Source organism: Sturnira hondurensis, unplaced genomic scaffold (genome assembly GCF_014824575.4).
Source record: "Sturnira hondurensis isolate 20B ecotype Veracruz unplaced genomic scaffold, ASM1482457v3 Scaffold0002638, whole genome shotgun sequence".
NCBI classification, from domain to species: domain Eukaryota; kingdom Metazoa; phylum Chordata; class Mammalia; order Chiroptera; family Phyllostomidae; genus Sturnira; species Sturnira hondurensis.
Window position 1 is genome coordinate 9077409 of NW_028075269.1, and position 21749 is coordinate 9099157.

Below are 21749 nucleotides of genomic sequence, written 5' to 3' on the forward strand. Positions count from 1 at the left end.
TCACATTTTGAAAATTACTTTTAAATCAGCCAGTCTTACATTTTTCTGTCTAAATTTTTATACTTCTATCATTCAGACCTTAATTTCTAATTACCTTATGAGTAAGAATTAATTATTTTAAGATTTTATTTTTATTACAGTATGTTTGGAGTTGCCTCTGTGAATAAAATGCATTTTTATTTGCCATTTAAAAATATTTTATAACTTAACTATTTTTCTGTAGCTCAATTTTTAAAAACATTTCCAAATTACCACTATTAAAGTTGTTCTGGTTAGTTTAACTTAAACAAAATTAGGGCAATTTTATTTTTAGCTACCATACCTTTCAGAATTCCTCCTCAGTGATTTTCATTGCTATTGCTGCTAAAATGTTTGCATTTCATTTATATTAGTTTAGCAGAATTATTTCCCAAGCACTGTTATTTTTATTGAAGGACACAAAGAAGTCTAAAGTCTTATTTTTCCCATTATCAATTACATTTGCTCTTCATTCATCGATTGTAAAAGTATTATTATAAACTTTACGGCTATATTCAACACTCTGTCCATGGCAAAATAAACATTTTTTAAATTTGTCTTGATCACCAGTTTAAAAGCAGGTTGAAAATACTTATGTGTGTCTGGTGAAGCACATTCATTTATAGGTGGCGTTTCGTGTATGTGACAGTTTTTATGAAGGCCCTTGGTGTACAAATGTAGTGCAGTTTTGTCCTGCTCTTTGTCGCTCCATTTTTTAATCTCAGCTAAGATTTATGGGCATCGTGTCTTCTCTTTGGTGGCAGTGCCCGTCTGGAGAGGTAAATTGGTCCCTGACAGACACCTCTCCCCATGCGCTGTGGTAACCATGGAAACGGGCATGTCAGAACAGATCCTGCCATACACTGTGCAGAGCTGATGCTCTTGCAGGACGATGGCACATCTTCTAAGAGCAAGAAATTTAAAAGAAAAAATAAACAGTAGCAAAAGGATGCCTACTTATATGTAAATGTACCTGTATACACACTCACGTATGTATGTACTCACCACACATACGTTCAGACAGCCCTTAATGAGGAAGCTGTTGTTGAAATGGAAGGAAAGATTTGTTTTCTTAGTTGTTTATGAAGTATGAAAACTATCCCACTTTCAATAAACAGCATTTTATTTTGTGAATGTTTATATGTAACAAGTTGTAGCTGGTTCCACTCTCTGAACCAGAAGTTCTGTAACTGTTGACTCTCATAAAGATTGAACGGGTTGGAGATAGACATTTCCATGGTTAATACCAAGAAGGCTAATTTTTTTAATTAAATAAAAATATACCAGTAAGTTATTATAATAGTACATTTCCAATTTTGTCGGAACTCAAATATAGCTAATGTATCTCCATATTGTTAAGTTACAGATTGTATCATTTACTAAATTTCCGAGTGTATACATCTATCTCGGTAACAGGGAGTTCAGGAAGTTCAGGAAGTCACAGCATGCGTCTCTCAGTCACTACATAAAAAAATATTTCTTAGGCCCTGGCTGGTGTAGCTCAATGGATTGAGCACGGGCCTGCGCACCACACAATCGCAGTTCGATTCCCAGTCAGGGCACATGCCTGGGTTGCAGGCCAGTTCCCAGCAGGGGATGCATGAGAAACAACCATACATTGATATTTCTCTCCTCTCCTTCCCCCCCTTCCCTTCCCTTCTAAAGATAAACAAATAAAATCTTAGAAAAATTATTTTTAAATTTCTTAGTCAAAATAATATTCTGATACTGAATGTCTCAAAAAACACAGGAAGTTTTTAATTTGGCCTTTGTTTTTACAACTTATTGTCATATTTTGAAAAAATGTGTATTTCTTTTCTGGAAGTATTATCTCAGTTATATTGTGATCTGTGCTCCTACTCACTTAAATATCTTATCTCTCATAAATTGTTTGGCTCAATATTTTCATTCTTTCTATTTGCATTTATCAGTGTATCTGTCAAAGCCATGAATCTCCTGTAGTCAGTTACTCTCCTGACTGGTTTTCATGTCAGCAGGTACTTTTTGATACAGCAGGGATAGGTATTGATGGCTCCGGGTTAAAATATAGCCAGCCTTTAGTTTGTTGAAGTGTTGAGAAGAGAAACAATGTGAAGTTGCCCCCCTTTACCTCCAGATTTCATTCTAACACCTCAATTTTTTCTTAGAGTAAGTCTCTGTCTTTTTTCAGACTGCTCTTTCTGTTGAGAGCCTAAGTTAAGCTATAGTTCATAAGTTTCGGGATGAAAAATGAACCTTTTTTTTTTAATCCTCACCCGAGAATGAGAATACAATTTATTTTAGAAAGAGAGAGGAAGGTGGAATATCGATGTGAGAGCAAAATCACTCAGTTGCTCCCCACAGGGACCTGATGGGGATTGAACCCACGACTGTTTCAGTGCACGGGTGATGTTCCGACCAACGGAGCTGCCCCGCCAGGATGGAAAACAAACCTTCATTGTGCCACTTTACTTAAATTCCGAGCTTCTAAGTAATACAGGAAAAGGAATAAATAACACCATATTTCACAGACACGTTCCACAAATTCACCAGAAACTTATTTATAATTCCAACATATGTGCCGGTACATCTTATTCCTTCATTTCACTCAAGGAGTGCAGAAATAAAAAGAAAACTGTTCTGACCCATCTAGGATTATAACATTACGGTGTCTTAGGTGGCTGTCTATCAGAACCTTCCTGCGACGAGAAGAGGAAAATCGGACCAGCTGCCCCCATGGTGTTATCGTGCCCCCGGTTCTCGGAGTCAGGGAGATTTTCCAGCTGTGCTTAGATCAAATTACTCTCTCTGTTACCTCATTCTTGAGTTTTCTCCAGGACGCTGTGACTTCACACAGTTGAAGGATTATGTGGTCTCACAGAGCAATATTCTGTTCTTTGTATTGTAGAGATGAGGAAACTGAGGCCTGAGTCACGTGTGTATCTTAACCTGAACCACAGGTCTGTTTGGTCCCCGGTCCAGACCATAGGTCTCTGTGTTACTCATTTTACTAACTACTGCCCCCTAGGTTTTCCTCTTCTAATATTTTAGTGTTTTATTCATTTTGCCTACTGTTCTTTGTCAATAAATTCTCCTTGAAAAGGAAATATACAAAATCAGGTTTTATCTGTAATATCAAAGAGATAGATGTGTTGGGCAGGAAATAATTGGATAATAATCATATTTGTGGTATTTTATAGCAATAGCAAGGGATACATTTGAGGGTATAGTTTCATCAGAGTTCATACTCTAAAGTGGCACATCTTCCGAGTCTTTGCTTTAAGAGAGAAATCTTGTTTTTCCCATCAGAATCAGAGTAATGATTTCCCGAATATTTCCAAGTGCCAGGTTTTGCTGAGCTCTTCCTTTGCCCAAAGTTTTTGCTGGATTGCTCAAGAAAACATTACAAAACATTTGCTCAGTTAGAATAACCCAAACTGTAGAATTTATCATAAATACATCTATTAGCAAACACTTTCTAACCGTCATGCTAGGTTTTATGTAATCGTTTTAAATAGTTTTTTCCCCCAAGAAGTATTGGTCACTATAATTATGACCTTAATATCAGTAGCATTTTTAAATTTCAAAAAGAAGTCAGTCAGTGCACACGATAAAATTAAATGAGGAATATTGAACAATTTATCATTTATTAAAGGACTTACAGAATTTTGTAATACTAAAAATGGTTTATAAGCACTCTAGGTTAGATTTTCTTTATTATCTCTGATTTGTTACGTGTTTGAACTACCTCCAAAAGATTCTTATAATAGTCACTATTAAAAGTTAGAAACAGTTAAAAGCTTGAGGCCCATGATACACTTCAAAAATCTAAAAAGTAAAAGAAAAAAAAAACTATTGTAACCTAGAAGATTTTCCTTATGTTGCCTTATTATTGATAGTATATAATACTTTTTACCATATCTACATTACCTCCTTGATTTGTTATAAAGAAAATGAAGAAATAGCAAAAGTAAAAGAGGCATCCTTTGGTTAACAAAACTTAATGTATTTACCTCTCCTCCACTTTCCTGTAGAAAAAACAGAAGAACATTTTGAGAATAGGAATCCAGAGCCTTGGCTCGCCTCTGTGGGGAGATGACGTTTGCTGTGCGGAGCACAGTACCAGCAGTCACAGCCTCACAAAATTCCTGTACGTTCTCCGCGGTCTTCTGCGAACCTCGCTTTCAGCCTGTATCATCACTATGCCAACACACCTCATTCAGGTAAGCACTGTCCAAAACCACTTTCCCCTCATTACTGATGCATAGTGAAGAGCAAAATATAAATGCTTTAGGGGTCTAATACATTATTTTCATAAGTCTCTTAAGTAAAAGGGATTTCAGGTACTTAAAACAACAGAGCAGCAAATGATCTTTCAGTGTAGATTATTAAGTCCTTGTGTGTTTCTGGTTTTAATATACAGTGAATATGTGGTAGGTCCATCTTTACTAATTTTTTTCTTTGCTTTCTTGTGAACTTGATAGTTTCATTGTGTTGTGAGGTTAATTTTGGTTGTGATATCTTTTAATCAGTCCTAAAGTACTCTAAACATAGGTCTTGAAGAGATATCTGTAGACTTGTGTGCATAGCAGCATTCTTTGCAATAACTAAAATGTAGAGACAAACTAAGTATTTGTCATGATGGATGAGCAAAATGTGGCATATATTGCAGTAGAATATTACTCATCCTTAAAAGGGAAGGAAACTCTGACATATGCTACAACATGGATAAATCTCGAGTACCTCATTCTAAGAGAAATAAGTCTGTCACAAGAAAATACTGTGATTCCATTAATATGAGGTGCTTCGAGTAGTCGGACTCTTAGACAGGAGGTAGCATGGTGGTGGTTGTCGGGGGTTGGAGGCAGGAGGGGATGGAGCATTATTGTTTGATGGATAGAGTTTCAGTTTCACAAAACGAAAAGAGCTCTGGAAATGGCTGGTAATGACGACAGCCTATTATGAACATATTTAATGCTAATGAACAGTATACTTAAAAATGGATAAATTTTTATAGTAAGATAAAATGGTAAATTTTGTTATTTTAATGCACATACTAAAACACTCTGATTTGAGAAGTTTTGAGTTTTGGTTTGCTTTACTTCTCCAGGAAATAGCAATAATACCAGTGCTGAGAGCAGCTCAAGACATTGAAAGATCGTTCCTTGGTCATTTGGAAATTATTGCTTTACTCAGTTATGCAGATCTTCCAAAAATTTACCCAATATAAAAAGTCACTTTAATATCATCAACGTCTACAGTGTTGTATGTGTCATGAGATTATTTTTATCATTAATTCATTTTCTGTTGTAAGAACACACCACAATTTCTTTATCTTTTCACTTACCAATGGGCATTGAGTGTTTCTAGATTGGTACTGTTATGAATGAGTCTGCCATGACCATTTATGTAGAAGGCTTTATGCAGATATATATTTTTTTCCCCTCTAAGAATCACATCTCCAAAATTTTTATTTTTGGTCTTTTTTATTTTAGCCATTTTGGTCTATGTGAAATGTTATGACTGGTAATTTGCATTTCTTGCATAACTAATAATGTTGACCATTTTTCCATGTGTTTGTTGGCTATTTGTCTTAGTCTTTTGGCCATTTTCATTTTAGTCATCTCATTATCAAGTCTTAAAAATCCTTATATGTATTAGGTACAGTTTTGCATTATTTTTCTTCTAGTTTGTGATTTGCCTTTTCTTAATATCTTTGAAGAGCTAAAGTTTTTAATCTTTTTTTTTTTAAGTTTTTAATCTTGATGAAGGTTAATTTATCTATTTCTCTAATGGTTAGTGGTTCCTCTCCCCATTTCTCCCATCCTACTAGACTTTGCACTCTAGCAATCATTTACCTGTTTTTTCTTTCTAAAACATTTATAGTTTTATCTTTTCAAATGGATCATTGTATTTTGATTTGAATTTTTACACTTCAGTTTGTGTTCTCAAACAGTTTTTGGCTTGTTAGTTAACATCCTAATTAAATGTTAACTCATTTTATATTCACTAGTTCTCTTTCTATCAGCAGCACTATCTACTAAAGCACTGATCTTATAGTCTGCCTCAACATGTGATTTCATATAATTTTATATGTCTAATATATCGTAGTCTCTGCAAAGCCAGAGCCACATGTTTATAATTCTCCTTTTTACCCAGTTTAGGATTATGATAATTATATATTATTAAATGCAATAAAGTATAAAAAATACTAGCTCAGTATTTAGTTAGGCCTTTTCTTTCTTTTTCTTTTTTTATTGTTGTTCAATTACAGTTGTCCCCCCATTTTCCCCATTACTTTTCCCTACCTTATCTACCCCCCCACCTTCCACTTTCAGTTCTCCACCCTCATTGTCTTTGTCCATGGATCCTTTATTCATGTTCCTTGACTTGACCCTTCCCCTTCTTTCCTCCGTTATCCTCCCCCTCCCCTCTGATCACTGTCAGTCTGTTCTTTATTTCCATATCTCTGGTTCTATCTTGCTCGCTTGTTTGTTTTGTTGATTAGATTCCACTTACAGGTGAGATCATATGGTATTTGTATTTGTCTTTCACTGCCTGGCTTATTTCACTTAACATACTACTCTTCAGTTCCATCCATGCTGTCACGAAGGGTAGGAGCTCCTTCTTTGTTTCTGCTGCATAGTATTCCATCGTGTAAATGTACAACTGTTTTTTGATCCATTCATTTACTGATAAGGACTTAAGCTGTTTTCAGCACTTCATTATTGTAAATTGTGCTGCTATGAACATTAGGGTGTACAGGTTCTTTTGAATTGGTGTTTCAGGGTTCTTAGTGTATAATCCCAGCAGTGGAATTGCCTGGTAAAAAGTAGGTCTTTTCTATATGTTGAAAAAATGTTAAAAGAATATTGATTCTTACTTGGAAAATTATTTCTAATACTTGATTGTTAAAACTCCTTGAAACTTTATTTAAATTTATGTGATTTTAGTATTTTTGTTCTAATATTCCCAAGCCCTGTCTACAAATGGGAAGTTTATTAAATTGTCATTTATTTACATTAATTATATATGGTATATATAGTATATTTCAAGTCCTATGACTGAAAGTTCAGCATAAATAAGAAATGAATTTGACTCCTTGGCTAATAGAATTTATTTATAATAGTCATAAGACATTTTTGTTAAGGGCTTTTCACAGGTTGTGCTTGAACCTAACGTACTATAATGAACTTAAAATCACACAAATATTGTAGGGAAACTTTTCTCTAATCATCTTAGACATTGTACACATACTTATATTGTTTAGTTGTTTATGACAAGTCATTATAAAGTTAATGTTTTGATAGTAGATTGGTCAGATTTAATGAGCCTCTTGATTATGATGATGAATAAACCTGAAACAGACCGTAGAAAATACTGGCACTCATATACTGCTGCAGCTATGCTGCTACTACAAGTATCTGGTAGACACATGCCAAGTACTATACAGAGTATGTCCTTGAATCCTCGTCACAGCCCTTACCTCTGTTTTCACCAGGTCACACAGCTAATAAGTGGCAGGGCCAGTCATGGTCAAACTCTGTCTTTCACTGATCCCACCATCTTCACTGTAAGGTAATAAGTTTCCCTAATCATCACAAAATCTCTGCAACATAGGTTTGATGCCAGTGGCAAAGACGATTAAAATGAAGTGATTCTCTAAAGTCACAGATCTCTTACACATGTAAAGCTAGCATCAAACTCAGTTCTACTTAACTCCTTCTTCTCTGTCGCATGACATCCTTATGTGTTTTGAATTATTAACTACCTGTGATGGCTGTAACTTCCATTAGAAAGAAAAGTTGTAGGCCAACATTGCTATTATTCAGCACTTTTAAAGAGAAAAAATATCACTGCAAAGTCTTTGGCAACCTAGTTCATGTAAAAGATTAAGCAAAGAGTTACATTCTAGATAAGGGAGAGGAAAAAAGATGAGAGCCTATTTCCTTATGTATAATTGCAAGCAAAGAAAAACATTTATATATGTAATATTTATGTATTCCAAAGGGACCTATGCAAAAAAGAGGGGGAAGAAAATTTTTTCAAAAGTCATTTTAGTAGTGATCATTTTTATTGCTTAGTGAAGAGACTCCAAATCGACTGTGAATGTTTTTTTTAATATTTTATTTATTTATTTTTAGAGAGAGGGGAAGGAAGAGAGAAAGAGAGAGAGAAACATCAATGTGTGGTTGCCTCTCATGTGGCCCGCAGTGGGGACCAGGCCTGCAAGTCAGGCATGTGCCCTGACCGGGAATTGAACTGGTGACCCTTTGGTTCAAAGCCCACGCTCAATCCACTGAGCTACGCCAGCCAGGGCGTAACTATGAATGTTTTTGATAGACATTCCTCCAGCCTCTCTGTAAGGGCCCAGCAGTAAGACTATCAAATGACCTTAAGTCATCCTGTCTTACCACCCATTACATAATGATTGAAATGATAAATGGATTTCTGAATATTAACATTTAAATTCTGGTACTTTGTAGATATATTTATCTATTTAAATATCTGGAAGAGATATACAGAAATATATCTCAGTACTTGTTGGCTTCAGAACTTGTCAAACCCTGTACTTGTTGTATTTTGATGGGGAATAAAACGTTTCAGCACCCCACACCTGCTCTGGGCTCATTGCACTTGCTAGAACTTGCATGAGCCATGACACCAACTCGAGAGAAAATGCTTAACTACTCGGCGCTTGCTCAGTACTCGGTACTCCTCGGGGTACTCGGTACCCCTCAATTTCGGCGCTTGTCACGAGTTCCAGATCAAATGACTGACAAGTACCGAGGCACCACTGTAGTTTAAATTTTTGCTTTTGAAAACTCCAGTGAAGACACTACCTTGAAATGGAAATAGGAAGACATAAGGTCAGACTTTGATGATTGCCACTTCCCTAGACAATTTTGCCTTGTCATACATCAGTCTTCTGACTGGAACATCACCTGAGCTATAGAAAACAAATGAATTATTTCTTTGCTCTTCGAACATGACACCTGACCATATATTTGTTTTCCTACCAAAATATTTAGGAAAAAATACAAGCCTTAATAGTTTGCATAAACCAGTTATGATGTAAATAGGGAATAAACCTGTTAATAACTCTGACTGGCAAGGAAGATCACAATGCTTAAGCTAAGGAAGGAGACTAAGAACTAGAAGTAGTACGTGTGCAAAATTGACCAAAGACATATGAACACACAGAACCAGGGGACTGAGCTTATTTAATAAAATCTTACATAGTGATTTCTATGGGCCAGTTGCAGTCCCAAGATCTTTTCATATATTAACTCATTTAGTCCTCACAATAACCCTGTGTGGTTGGTGCTCTCATTGTCTTCACTTTATAGATAAGGAAATTTTGGGACAAAATATTGAGTTGAATGGCAAGATTTAGACCTAAGCAGTCCTTCTTTCATTACTGTGCCTTTAACCACTGTGTTATGCTACTTAGTGGTAGCAGTAACATAGTGTCAGAGTGAAGAAACAGACTGTATACATAGTAACATTCATTGGATTCAGTGACAGAAGGAGCCTGGGCTTTTGGAGGCAGATAGACCCAATTAGTTACATGGTGTTAATCAAGTCTTGACTTTCTCAGCCTCAGCTTTTTCATTTGTAAAAATGGGGCAAAGAATATCCAATTGAGAGGATTATCAATAACAAGTGCTGACACAGTGTGGCACATAGTAGGCACTCAGTATATGCTAACAATTATCATTTTCACTATTATTACTTGAACAAACATCCAAAATTGAGAATTTGTACCAAGATCAGGCTACAAAAAAAACACACAGAGTGAACAAGTCCATCAAAGTGATAGAAATTTTCAGCCCTGGCTGGTGTAGCTCAGTGGATTCAGCACAGGCCTGCAAACCGGAGGATTGCGGTTCAGTTCCCAGTCAGGGCACATGCCTGGGTTGCAGGCCGGTTCCCTGCAGGCCAACTCCCAGCAGGGGACACACGAAAGGCAACCATACATTGATGTTTCTCTCCCTCTCTCCTTCCCCTCTAAAGATACATAAATAAATAAAATCTTTTTTTAAAAAGGCAATAGAAATCTTCAGCTTTCTGCCTCTTTTTATGAAAAACACAGGGTCTTCTCAGGTTAGGTCTGAGACAGACCAGGAGGCATGGATGACGTCCGATGGCCATGTAAATCTTAGTAACAGCATACCCCTGGCTGCTTGTATGATGACTCTTTTTAACGTCATACATCAACTTCCTCTCCACTGTAGCCAGGGCCATCCCTGCAGACTCTAAGTTAGGGTTTAAATAGTGATTGATTGTCTAAGGTAACTTAGCTTATTCATTCAACAGATATTTACTGCAGGCTCTGTTCTCAGCACCCATGGGAGTATAGTTGTGAACAAGACAAGCAGAGTCTGTCTCTCTGTGGAACTTTTTCAGCAGTGTAAAGATATCTCGGATGGAGCAGAAAATTGGTATATATAGGTATCTGCACACTTGAGCTTAGAATTTGATAGTGAAGTGGTTTCTAGCAGAAAATAGAAATGTAGTTTGATATTCTCTGAAATTTTGTCATATAGTTAAACACCCATACATAATAGAATTGTGATACTTTTATTTGAATGTTATATAAAGTAACACTAGATTGAAAGTTAAATGAAATAGCTATATTTCTTAGACTGGTAAAACAGCCCATCAGCATTCTTACTTTAGTTATTAGCATCCTGTCAGACTTGTACAGTAATGATTAGTTGCCCTTTATTGTACTTTTGGCACGCTTCCCATGTTTCATTTTATTGTAGGAAAGGAACACATAGTTAAGAAAATTGCCAAGAGGATAAAAAGTTAAAATAGGGAAAGTAATGGCATAAATTCAAAACTGACTTTAACTTATTGTTGTAAGAATTTCACAAGTGGAATGCGTAAGAATTCTTTTTAAATTCACCTTGGAATTTTTTGTGTTCTGCCTCACAACTTTGAACTTGAAACTTTTTATTTTCTTTGGGTTAAAGATTATTCCCATAACAGCGAAGGAAAAAATGACAAGCATATGTTGAAACAAATGTATAAAAAATTAATTCTAAATATCTGCTAAAGAAAGAAAACATCAACATTATTCATCAGATATATATGCCTTAAAATATATATATAATTTTAAACAGTTTTCCCTGTAGAGTCATAGTATTACTCATATTGTCTCATTTTAGAGTAGTAGTATTAGTATCTGCCCAGAGACTTTGTATTAAAAATGCGTGTGGAAGTGGCTAAGTTAAATACAGACTTTGTTACATGCTGAACTGTGTAGTTAAGTGTCGTTTGAAGGAGCAGGACTATGGACGGCTCCCCTATATTCCAGCATTACTCAGTTCCCAGATCCCTGCTGTGTAGTTGTTCCACTCGCCAAGAAGCCTGTTAAAGAGCCCCCAAGAGCATGTGTACAGCCCTCCATGTTAATAGTTAATTGGTGAGGATGGCAAGATGAGAGGACAGCCGAACATGTGGTCTCTCAGACTCAAGCAGTAGACAGACCTTTAGTTATAATAACAGCAGCTGCTCACATTCTCACAACTCAACTGTTCAAAACTCCGTTGTCAAGCGAAGGTTGTCGTGGACTGGGGGAGGTGGGGAGGAAAGGTTACTTCTAAGATGAATAACTACAACCTAGCTTGAAACGCTTGCTACGTATTATCTCATGTGTGAGAATATTATTTCAACTTTTTAAAACTTAAATATAAATTTCTGTACTAAAGGTTGTGATATTTCATTCTGTTGCTTTTTCTCCATTTGCTTTTAGAAACAAATTTTTGTGTACCTCTCGAAACTTCTTAAAATCTTTTTCATTTTTCAGTTGCAGTTGATACACAATACTATGTTAGTTTCAGATGTACAACATAGTGATTAGACATTTATATAATTTACAGAGCAATAGAAGGTATTATGCTAAGTGAAATAAGTCAGACAGAGAAAGACAAAAACACTTTCAAAAGTTTTTACTGAGATTTTTTTACAGAGTGATAAATTTGAAGCAGTTACAATAGGGTACTGTTTGATATCCATATCTAGCAAGATATTAAACTGTTTATTTGATCTTATAAATAACTAGGAACTAGCTTACTATTAGTAAAATTTGTCGTCTACCTCCAAATTTTAGAAACATTTCGTGCCTTTTAAATTAACTTTATTTTTTAGTTCACAATGACCATGTGTGCTTGGAGCAGGGGGGGGAGTGGGAATAATGACTAACATTCCTTTTGGAAATGAAAACTTAGTTTTATGCCTCATTGTGATTTTTATTGGCAAGGTAATAGGAAAATACATTTCCCCGTGCTTATGCATTTTGTTTACGCAATCTGTGGCAGGTTGTTCTTGATTTGTATCTTTTACTAGTTAAAAGTACTTTTACCTGCAAATGTCAGAAAATACTGAAGCTCTTAGAATTAGGGTTAAAACAGGGGAAGCTCTTTTAAATAATTTTCTCATAGTTTTCCTTTCATTAAGAATATTTACTATTCATTGTTGATAATCTAGTCTAATTTTTATAATCTGTACTTTTAAGAAATTTTAAACATAATCTATTAAATTTGTCCTTAACTATAATAATACAGGACTGAAACCTTCTTTGACATTATTAATAATAAAATATGAAATAATCTTTTCTCATTCTAGAATAATTCAAAGTTTTGCCAGCATTTAATGTGTTTGCTTATGGAACATTACTTGGTAGATTATTTGAACCTTCTTTTGTTCAGAACAGGTTTTAGATATTAAACTGGACTGTACCATATTTTTTATTGGCTATCATTGGCACTTGGTCAGTTAACAGCCTTATTAAGTTTTTATCATATAACCAATGTTTTTCAGTGATTTGTTCTATGGAATCTTTTTCTCCAGCTGTCTCAGTGAAGAAAACTTTCCAGCATGTTAGCTTGTACCTTGGAAAATTCCTTTTCTAAAGAAAAGAGGGGAAAAAATGCCTTGTTAAAACATCTCTTGAAAATTGAAGAAGGTTTTATTTAATGTGCTCTTTTAATTTACATACAGTTTTTTTTCAAATTAATCTCCTACAATATTAATGTGTTATAGGTTTGAACCCACTGAAGTGAATGATAGAGTATGTTTCAGCACAGAGAAATTCAGAACGAACCTTTCACCTCCATAGACTTTTACGTTCATGCTGAGCACTGAGCAGCCGAACCCTCAGTCAGGCAATGGAGAACTAACCACTCATATGGGATGGAGACGGGGGCTGCAGCAGTAGTGGCCTTGTGAATTTCTCTCAGTGTGGAATCTTTTATTCTTAAAACAAGAACTAAGAATAACTGCATGGTGAAGGAACAGCAGACTTTTATGAGTTCGTAGCTGTAAAATTTTGGAAAATCTTTTAAATTATTGGTATGAGTGCCATCAGAGGAAAGCATAACACCACTTCTGTCATATAACTTGATCTATTTAAATGGTATTTCTAAATGCACATTAGTGATGAGAATGTTTAAGGATGAAAATTACAGATTTAAGGATAAAGCTAAGTATTCTGGCTGTCAGTTTTTTATGAATTCCTTTTAAAAAAAAGACATTCTCAACTAGAAATTTTTATTTCTGTCTTCAATTTTTATAGCTCTTCTCAAATACTCTGAAATTGATTGTAAGAAATTGACATTTTTTAAATCTTAAAAGAAGCAATTTAAAAAATGCATCATTGAAAAATCATTTTAATTTTATATCATATTTGTGAAATTCCAGTTTTTGAAAATTTAGTAGCTTCATGAGTCTGATGAATGGTAAACAGAAAAAATATATGTACACACACATATATGTATATATATGTATTTTTTTACAATAATAAAAAATAGAGCCCTGTTTGAACTCTACTACTGTAGGCTTAGGATCTATGAATTCTGTAACTCCAGGTTTTATTCTCTTTCATCTTATGCATGCTGCTATCTGATTAATCTTTTAAAACTAATCTGAGCTGGTATGCATTATACATATGTATTTAATTTACTTGCTTTGTCAAGAATGTCTGAAACTTTTTATATAAACTCCAATATATGGAGTTTAAAGTTGAGTTTATATATGTGGAGTTTATATATGTTTCAGTCTATATAGAGCATTAGCAATAGTGTGTGTATCATTTTACCTTACTGGAAATATGCATATTAAATAAAAGGATATTTTAAATTGTCAATATTATAAATGTGCATCTTTAAAAGAAAAATTGCCATTTAGAAACCTTTTGCTATACTTAAGCTAGCCAAAGCATATTCAGCAAGCCATAAAAATAATTTTTGTTTTAAATGATTTTTTGCTCTCTCTGAAATAATTTTTTGGTGTTAGAGTTCACATCACAATTCACACTGTAGTTCTTTGCAGTGATGGCGGTTGTTAAAGTACTCTTTACAGCCAAAACTTTCAAATGTATCCGTGGTAGAAATATGGAAATGTCTCATCACAGTATGGAGATTGAGTCATGTGTTTGGACATATGGAATCTTTGGCTGCTGGACGGCCCAGCCTTTATACTGCCCAGTGTCCAGGCATGGGCACAACTGTTCTGGGAGCAGAGGCAGGGAGGGACCTGTTCAGTCTGCTGGAACATGGCCGAAGAAAGGGGGAAAGGTCTTTAATGTTTCCATTACAGGCTACCCTCAACACCATCACTGTTCATGTAAAAAAGAAATGCCACTTTGTTTTATTTTGCACTTATTTTCCAAATAATATTATTAAGCCCTTTATCTTTGGTGTGACAGACTATCAAAAAAATGCCTAAGAGAAAATGTAAGTTTTGAATGATTTCTGTTTATATACTTGGATGCATACCTTCCCTTTTGAAGACAGAAAGATTACTGTCTTCAAAAAAGGATGAGGCACGATGTGCTTGCAACTAATTATAATTTAAAGTGGTTTAAGTACCAGGTCATATGTTATATCCCTAATGTTATATTTTAGCCCTTTGCTATGAACCACACTATTATTACTACATAAAAAGTTCCCACTTCTTTAATAAGAAGTAATAAACACTGTACATAGTTAATCTTTAATGTTGGGGAGGACAGGGAAGAGATTAAATTAGCCTTGTAACCTCTTTCTCTTCTAGGCCGATGATGGAAAATAAAAGCTCTTAGCCACAAAATGTAACACTTAGAATTAATATTTAATTAGACTAGCAAATCGTACACTGTGGCTGAAAGCTTCCAAAGAGTTGTTAGTGCCACAACTGACCCACAGGTTTAATAATAACTCCCTTCTAGGAGCAAGTGCCAGGTCAGCGTAGTAGAGCCACTGTAAGAAAGTCCGGAGAGATTAAAATCAGCAAACCAAATGGCAGGCAGGGATTCCTGGGATGGAGCCTTCTGGAAGGCTGGGAGCTGGAAGAGCTTGTCAGCCAGGACTCAGATGAGAACAGTGGGTGAAAAAGCCGATCCCTCCTGTTCTGGGAGCGTCTGGTTGTAGTCCAAAATCTTAGAACAGATTTTTACTAAATGTTTTTGCTGCAGCTATTAACTTACATCGAAAGTCGAATATTGAGTAATCTTTCTGTAAAATGTAACAAATTTTTGTGTAAATGTCTGTTCTTAATTCCTTACATATCAGGACATAATTTCTGTAAACTCAGATCATTAGATCATCAGATAGGTTTGGCGCTGTACATCTACACTGTTTTGCTGTGACATGCTGTTTCCTTGTTCCCTGTATAGTTGATTTATATGGTTCATTTCTATATTATTTCATTACGGGGAATTGTGCAGAGCCTGAGAAGGAGAATGTGAAGTCTTTAGCCCAAGAATCTTTTTCCTTCAAGCAACTATGTATATATATATTGAAAAATACAACTCAGAGGTATTTTTTAATTTATAAAGGTTTTATAAAGGCATTGCTACATTTGCTTATTTGTTTATAATGCAGTTAAATTACAAGATAAAGAATTGGACCTCCTGGTGAAACATTGGATCCTTATATTTCTGACAAGTAATCTATTGAAAAATTGGATGCCATGAGTTTGAAAATGTGCAAACACAGAACAGCCAACTGAAGAAGGAACATCTTACATAATTTATCGGTTCTATCTTAAGTAATGGAAGAAAAGTGAGTCATTCATTTAGAAGTCCAGCAGGTGAGAGCCTCACCAGCAGAGGGAGCAGTCCTGTCTTCCGCCTGGTTCCCGTCATTTTCCCACCTGCCTCCGCTTTTTCCCAGCCAGTTTCCCATCTGGACCTGGCTCTGTCAGCCTGCTCCTGATGACAGGCTATAATTTTATACTCAATATGGGATTATTCTAAGCTGATTTTAAACTTTAGTATCTTTAACCTACCACAGTATCACAAACATCAGCTGGATGCTCTGTTTGAGATTTGGATATTGCGATTGTTTTCCCGGTCAGGGTGTATGCGAGGTTCTGGACATCTGTGAATTGCATTTTAAAGATTTCAACAGTGAAGTAGTGAGCAGCAAATTCCTGACTTAGGAAAGTCACCTATAAAACAGATTTAAGCAAGAAATACAGACACATTTTTATGTGATAGTTTCTATAATATGAAACTAGATGATGTATAGTTTATGAAAATGCCTAACATTAATTTCGAATATCATACCATTATTCTGTTTAGCCCATTCACTACAGTATTTTGTTCAGTCCATTTTATAACAGTTTTCAGAATATGTAGGATTTTGGAAACTGTTTTATAAAATAAAACCGATGTAAATAAAAGTTCTTCAAAGTGTATAGTATTTGAGGCCAGTGTAAATGTGAATAGCATTTCTGAAAGTGTTCTTTAAAAAATGCTTCAATTTTAAAGCAGCAACATTTTAATACCAGAATTTACAATGTCAAGTATTTGATCAAATAGAAAACAGAAAAAGATGTGGCTCTGTTGCTTAATCCTAGCGAAATTTGACAAATGAGCAATTTCTTTCTTCCTTGAGGTTAAGTATATTTACCCAGTCCCTTTGAGATGTATTTTAACCATTAGAAAATAGAACCGAAATGTATTTGTTTTATGATTTTCCCACATGCATATCAGTTACAAAAGTTCCTTTATATTTTAAAACTGTGTAACTTTGAATAAGTCTTATGTTAAATATGGAAAGGTTTAATACATCCCTTAAGGTATTAATATTATTATAAATATTTATTAGTATCATTTTACTTGATAAAATGATATCCTTTCTTAAAGTCCAAATATTTGAACAACATTATTTTCCCCACTATCAGTTTTTTTAAATTTTTATTTATTGGTTTTTAGGGAGAGAGAAAGTGGGGGGTAGAGAGAGGGAAATACTGATTTGTTACCCTTCTTTCTGCATTCATGGGTTGATTCTTGGATGTGCCCTGCCCAGAAATTAAACCCGCAACCTTGGTGTAGCAGGACGACACTCTAACCAATTGAGCTGCCTGGCCAGGGCTCATTTTCTTTTTAAATAAAATAAAAATCTAACCCACAGAAGTAAGTGACATCTCTGGGGAAGAAAGGGAAAGGTGTGTAAAAAATTACAAATAGTATAAATAGTTTTATTATTTCATAGTCTTGATTTCTAGAGGATGAAAAATTGAATAATTATGGAAAAACAGATGCTTCATTAAAAACTTCTAGATTTATCCTTTTACCCAAGTTTATTTCTTTGATTACATGACAAGAAATATGTTTCTATGTATGTAATTTTTCAGAAAATGTTATCGTAACTTGAGTTGTTGACTACACACACATAATGTCACGTAGTAGGATCAGACTAAAGCAACCTAAATACTTCTTTAACTTTTCGACATTAAATTAATCATGCTTTTGTGCTGTGTCGTCCCAAATAGATGTGTGTGCCATAGTCACATTAGGGCTTGACCCTTCGTACTCTCTCTGCTGTCTTATTTGAGGCATTGCATAAATGCTTTAAGTCAGTCGGTTTATTCCTTTTAAGCTCCTTGATAATTAAGTGATTCGTTAACTAATTTTGATTCTCTCATTAATTTTTTTCTAGGGAGTATATTTTGTATTGGTACATACATATATATCTTTTATATGGTTGAGATAATTAGGTCCAGATAGTTCAAAGTTTGAGATATTCTGATTGTTACTTGGTTACTCTAAATAGATAGCTGAACTATTTCTCTTAAAAGATAGAGGGAGCTTTATATAGAAGTAGCTGAATTTTTATCTCTTAACAAAGTTTCTAGTTTTGGTTTTGTGAGCTTTGAATTGAAAGGGAGCATTAAATTAACCTTCCTTTATTTAAAATCCATTTAATGGATTTGGTATGTCCTAGTAAAAAGAGGTTACCATTCTATAAAAGCAAAGAGGAAACATTCTGTGAAACCAAACATGGAAAAATAAAAAAATCGAGTTTTTGTGACATTGGAATATGAAGGTAGCCAACTGGACAATCTGATCTGCCTTTCATTTGCAACAGCATTTGATATAATTTAAACTTTAAATAATTAATTAAGAAATTACACTGCAACAGAATGTTGTAAGAGCCTTTTATGTAACTTAATACAATGCTATTTGAGGCTGCCAGCAAACTCTTAAAACTCCTGGACACGGGCTCTCTTCTCTTCTGGCTTCCCTCCTAGTCATGTCTTGGCTACTATCCAGAGCTGACAACTTTCACCCAGGAATGAAGGGAGATTTGTCAGTGTAAGAAGGATTTCTGAGCCACCCTAGATTTTCACATCCAGATGGGCAAGGAGGAGGGATGGCAGTATAATTGTATATACATAGGTGATGTCATTATGTCATGCGTGCAGCATAATCATTAATTTACTCATACTGGTGAGTCCCAAATGCCCTTATTCAAATGTTCCTTATTGGGAACTATAATGTAATGACTTCAAATTTTTTTAAAAATTATGTTCAAATTTATGCCTAAGTAATTGACAAACATAGCTTTACTTCTCATTTTCCACTACATATACCGTAGGCCAAAGAGGTTTTGCGTCTTAGCTAATATCATAAATACACTTAGGGTCTGTTAGGATGAGAATGTGGAAGGTTGAGTATCAGGGCTTCTGCTTACATTGTGATGCTAAGCTTTCTAAATACTGCAGGTTATATTACGACAATTTATTGGCCAATTTATTCTGTTCCTCCCAAAGTGCATTGTAATTACTGTGCTTTTAAGGATTATTTTTACCATCATTAATTTTAGAATCTTTCAAGTAAATTCACCTACCTTTACCTAAAAGACCATTTAGTATTAATATTATAATTTGAAGACTGTTTGACAGGAGTGGTTTGAAGGTATGATTATGTCAATAGAACACACTTATGAATCTTGGAAGTACAGTAGCAATCTGTAACCTACTTTAACTTTTGAAAAAAATATGTACATTTACATACTCAATTATCTTTTATGCTTTTACAAATAATTGGGAGACTATATGAGTCTTTAATTAAAATAAAGTCAGAAACTTTGATGTCATGTAATTTCTGGTGCTTTTTATTCTATAGAAGTTTTCAGATATCTTTACAGCTTTCACAATTAATTGGTTTGCCACATTTCATAAACTGTTTGCCAAAACTACTGTGCAGAAAGGAGTAAGGTCACTGTTAGATATAACTTATTTTCTGTTAACAGTATGATTAAAAGTTTATTCTTGTGCTAATACTTCATGAAAGCTTTTAAAATAGAATTGTGTTTGTAATTAATAACTATATATTAACCTGTGGAACTTAAAAATATAACATGAAATATACGTTCGAGTTTTGAGATTTGAAATCTACATCTTTTTATACGTATCTTTTATATTTGGAATTCTTTAGTTTTCCACTTTCCTCTTAAGTGGAAATAATATTTTTAATCTCACACAAATTACCTTATTAAAATCCCTATAATGTTGACAAATATTACCAGATGTTAAATGGGTTACCAGTAAATTTTAAGATTAAATTAAGGAAGGAAACCCTCTTTGAAATAAACAAATGTCAGGTTGACCATTAAATACACAGGACTTTGCTTTTCTCCTACTAGCATGGAAGACTAATCCCATCCTGAAACCTAACAATTTCTGTTATTCACACAATTGAGAAAGCCCTACTTTTTATATCAATGAAATCCTAACTATTTGAGTTCTAACAAAAAAACTACTTTTATTATTTTAGATTCAGATATTTAGATACAAGGCTTAGTCTTCTATTTATAGATAAAAGGAAATCTGACCTTTCTTGATTAAGAAACATTGTCAGTAGCCTTTTTTTAAGTGCTTGTTCATCTGAGGGTCCACGAGAGCAGTGCTCGTCCCCGTTGAGTTTATCCCAGAAATGAAATGATAGGAGCCTGCAGGCTGTTACCTAATATTCTTCTTAACGGGAGAACCACATGGCCATTCTTCATCTCCCACTCGCTCTCATCCTCACAACCGATTGAGCCACACCCCACCCCCACCCCAACATTGTTCAGTACTCAGCACAATGAATCATTTTCAAGTTGACTCGTTGTGAACTGTCTCCCAGCTGTTGGAATGTCTGGCAGACATTCTTGTTTGGGTGAAGAATAACTGGCTGAAACCCAACCTGGATGAATTTGATATAATGGTCTTTGGCTAAAGAAATATTGAGAGGACCGTGTTTATGGCCTCTGAAGCCCCTGGTATTCCTGGAGGAGGACCGTCCCCTGTGGCACAGAACTGAAAGTAAAGAATCAATCTGGATTATTTTCTCACCATTGAGTGAAAAATTGCCTCCGAAGAAACGTGGCATTTCCACATTATGTTTGCCTTTCTGTACTTGGTGCTCACGTGATTGAAAGTGTTAAAGACAATGAAGAATACTCATTTTTATTTATTCCTATTGAGAGCAATAATTCAAAAACTGAAGCATTCTTTAGATAACACGCATTTCTACTTATGGAGGAGTTTCCAATAGTGCCCTAGGTGTGAGTTAGCCAGTGATTTCAGCATAATGTTCAGTGACAGAGGCTATTATGTATTTCGTGCTGATTCAGGTAACATTGACCTGCCCTCTCTTATTTTTCTTCTTTTATGCAATCTTTACAAGGAGACTTAAGAAACAGAGGGATACAAATAAGCTGAGTAGTCAATCATGTTTTCAGAAAGTGAACAACTTTGATTATATTTGGACTTTTCTGTAACGGGACATAGATCCGACTAATAAATTTTCTGGACTGTTTCTTATTGTTCATCCTTTGTTTAAAGATTAGTTTTAAACTGGTGGACATTACAAGTGTATAAAGTGAGAGTTTCCAAATTATAAAATGTTTACAAACAATAAGTGTTTTCAACTTATCTAGCTCTTAATAGCAACATTTTTTCTAGGATGTTACAGCTTATAAAACAATTTTCTGCCCTGGCTGGTGTAGCTCAGTGGATTGAGCGTGGGCCTGCGAACCACACGATCGCAGTTCGATTCCCAGTCAGGGCACATGCCTGGGTTGCAGGCCAGTTCCCGGCAGGGGACGCACGAGAGGCAACCATACATTGGTATTTCTCTCCTTCCCTTCCTCCCTAAAAATAAATAAATAAAATCTTTAAAAAAGAAAAAAACAATTTTCTGACCTATCAGCCTGTCACACTGAAAGAAATACTGAGTTTCCACTAAATAAAATAATTCAAGAAACTTACATGATATTTAATAGTTGTATTTTGAAGATGTGAAATTCTGGATATTTTGGAAGTTTTGCTACTTAAAAGGTAACTTTGAAAGATATATTGTTTAGCAGTTCTTTTGGTTCAGATCAGCGTGTCTTGGGAAGGGAAGGGTATGCTCCTAGTCTAGTACTAGTTACCTACCATCTCTTCTTTGCCTTTATTGTTATCCCAGAGCCAAATAGCTGCAACTG

General features: G+C 34.9%; 1 protein-coding gene and 1 long non-coding RNA gene across 2 annotated transcripts in view; one reads left to right on the top strand and one right to left on the bottom strand.

The window, feature by feature from the left end:
- ELP4 (elongator acetyltransferase complex subunit 4) overlaps nt 1-21749 on the top strand; it is a 204774-nt gene that overhangs the window by 67617 nt on the left and 115408 nt on the right. The window contains exon 7 of the mRNA XM_037040441.1: nt 4032-4220. Coding sequence (XP_036896336.1) covers nt 4032-4220 — 189 coding nt within the window. The remainder of the gene's footprint in view (nt 1-4031; nt 4221-21749) is intronic.
- On the bottom strand, nt 220-20278 carry LOC118983139 (uncharacterized). The gene is made up of 3 exons (XR_005065657.1): nt 20112-20278; nt 8841-8947; nt 220-919 (listed from the first exon to the last, which is right to left on the bottom strand). It is a non-coding gene; the product is annotated as an uncharacterized LOC118983139 (long non-coding RNA).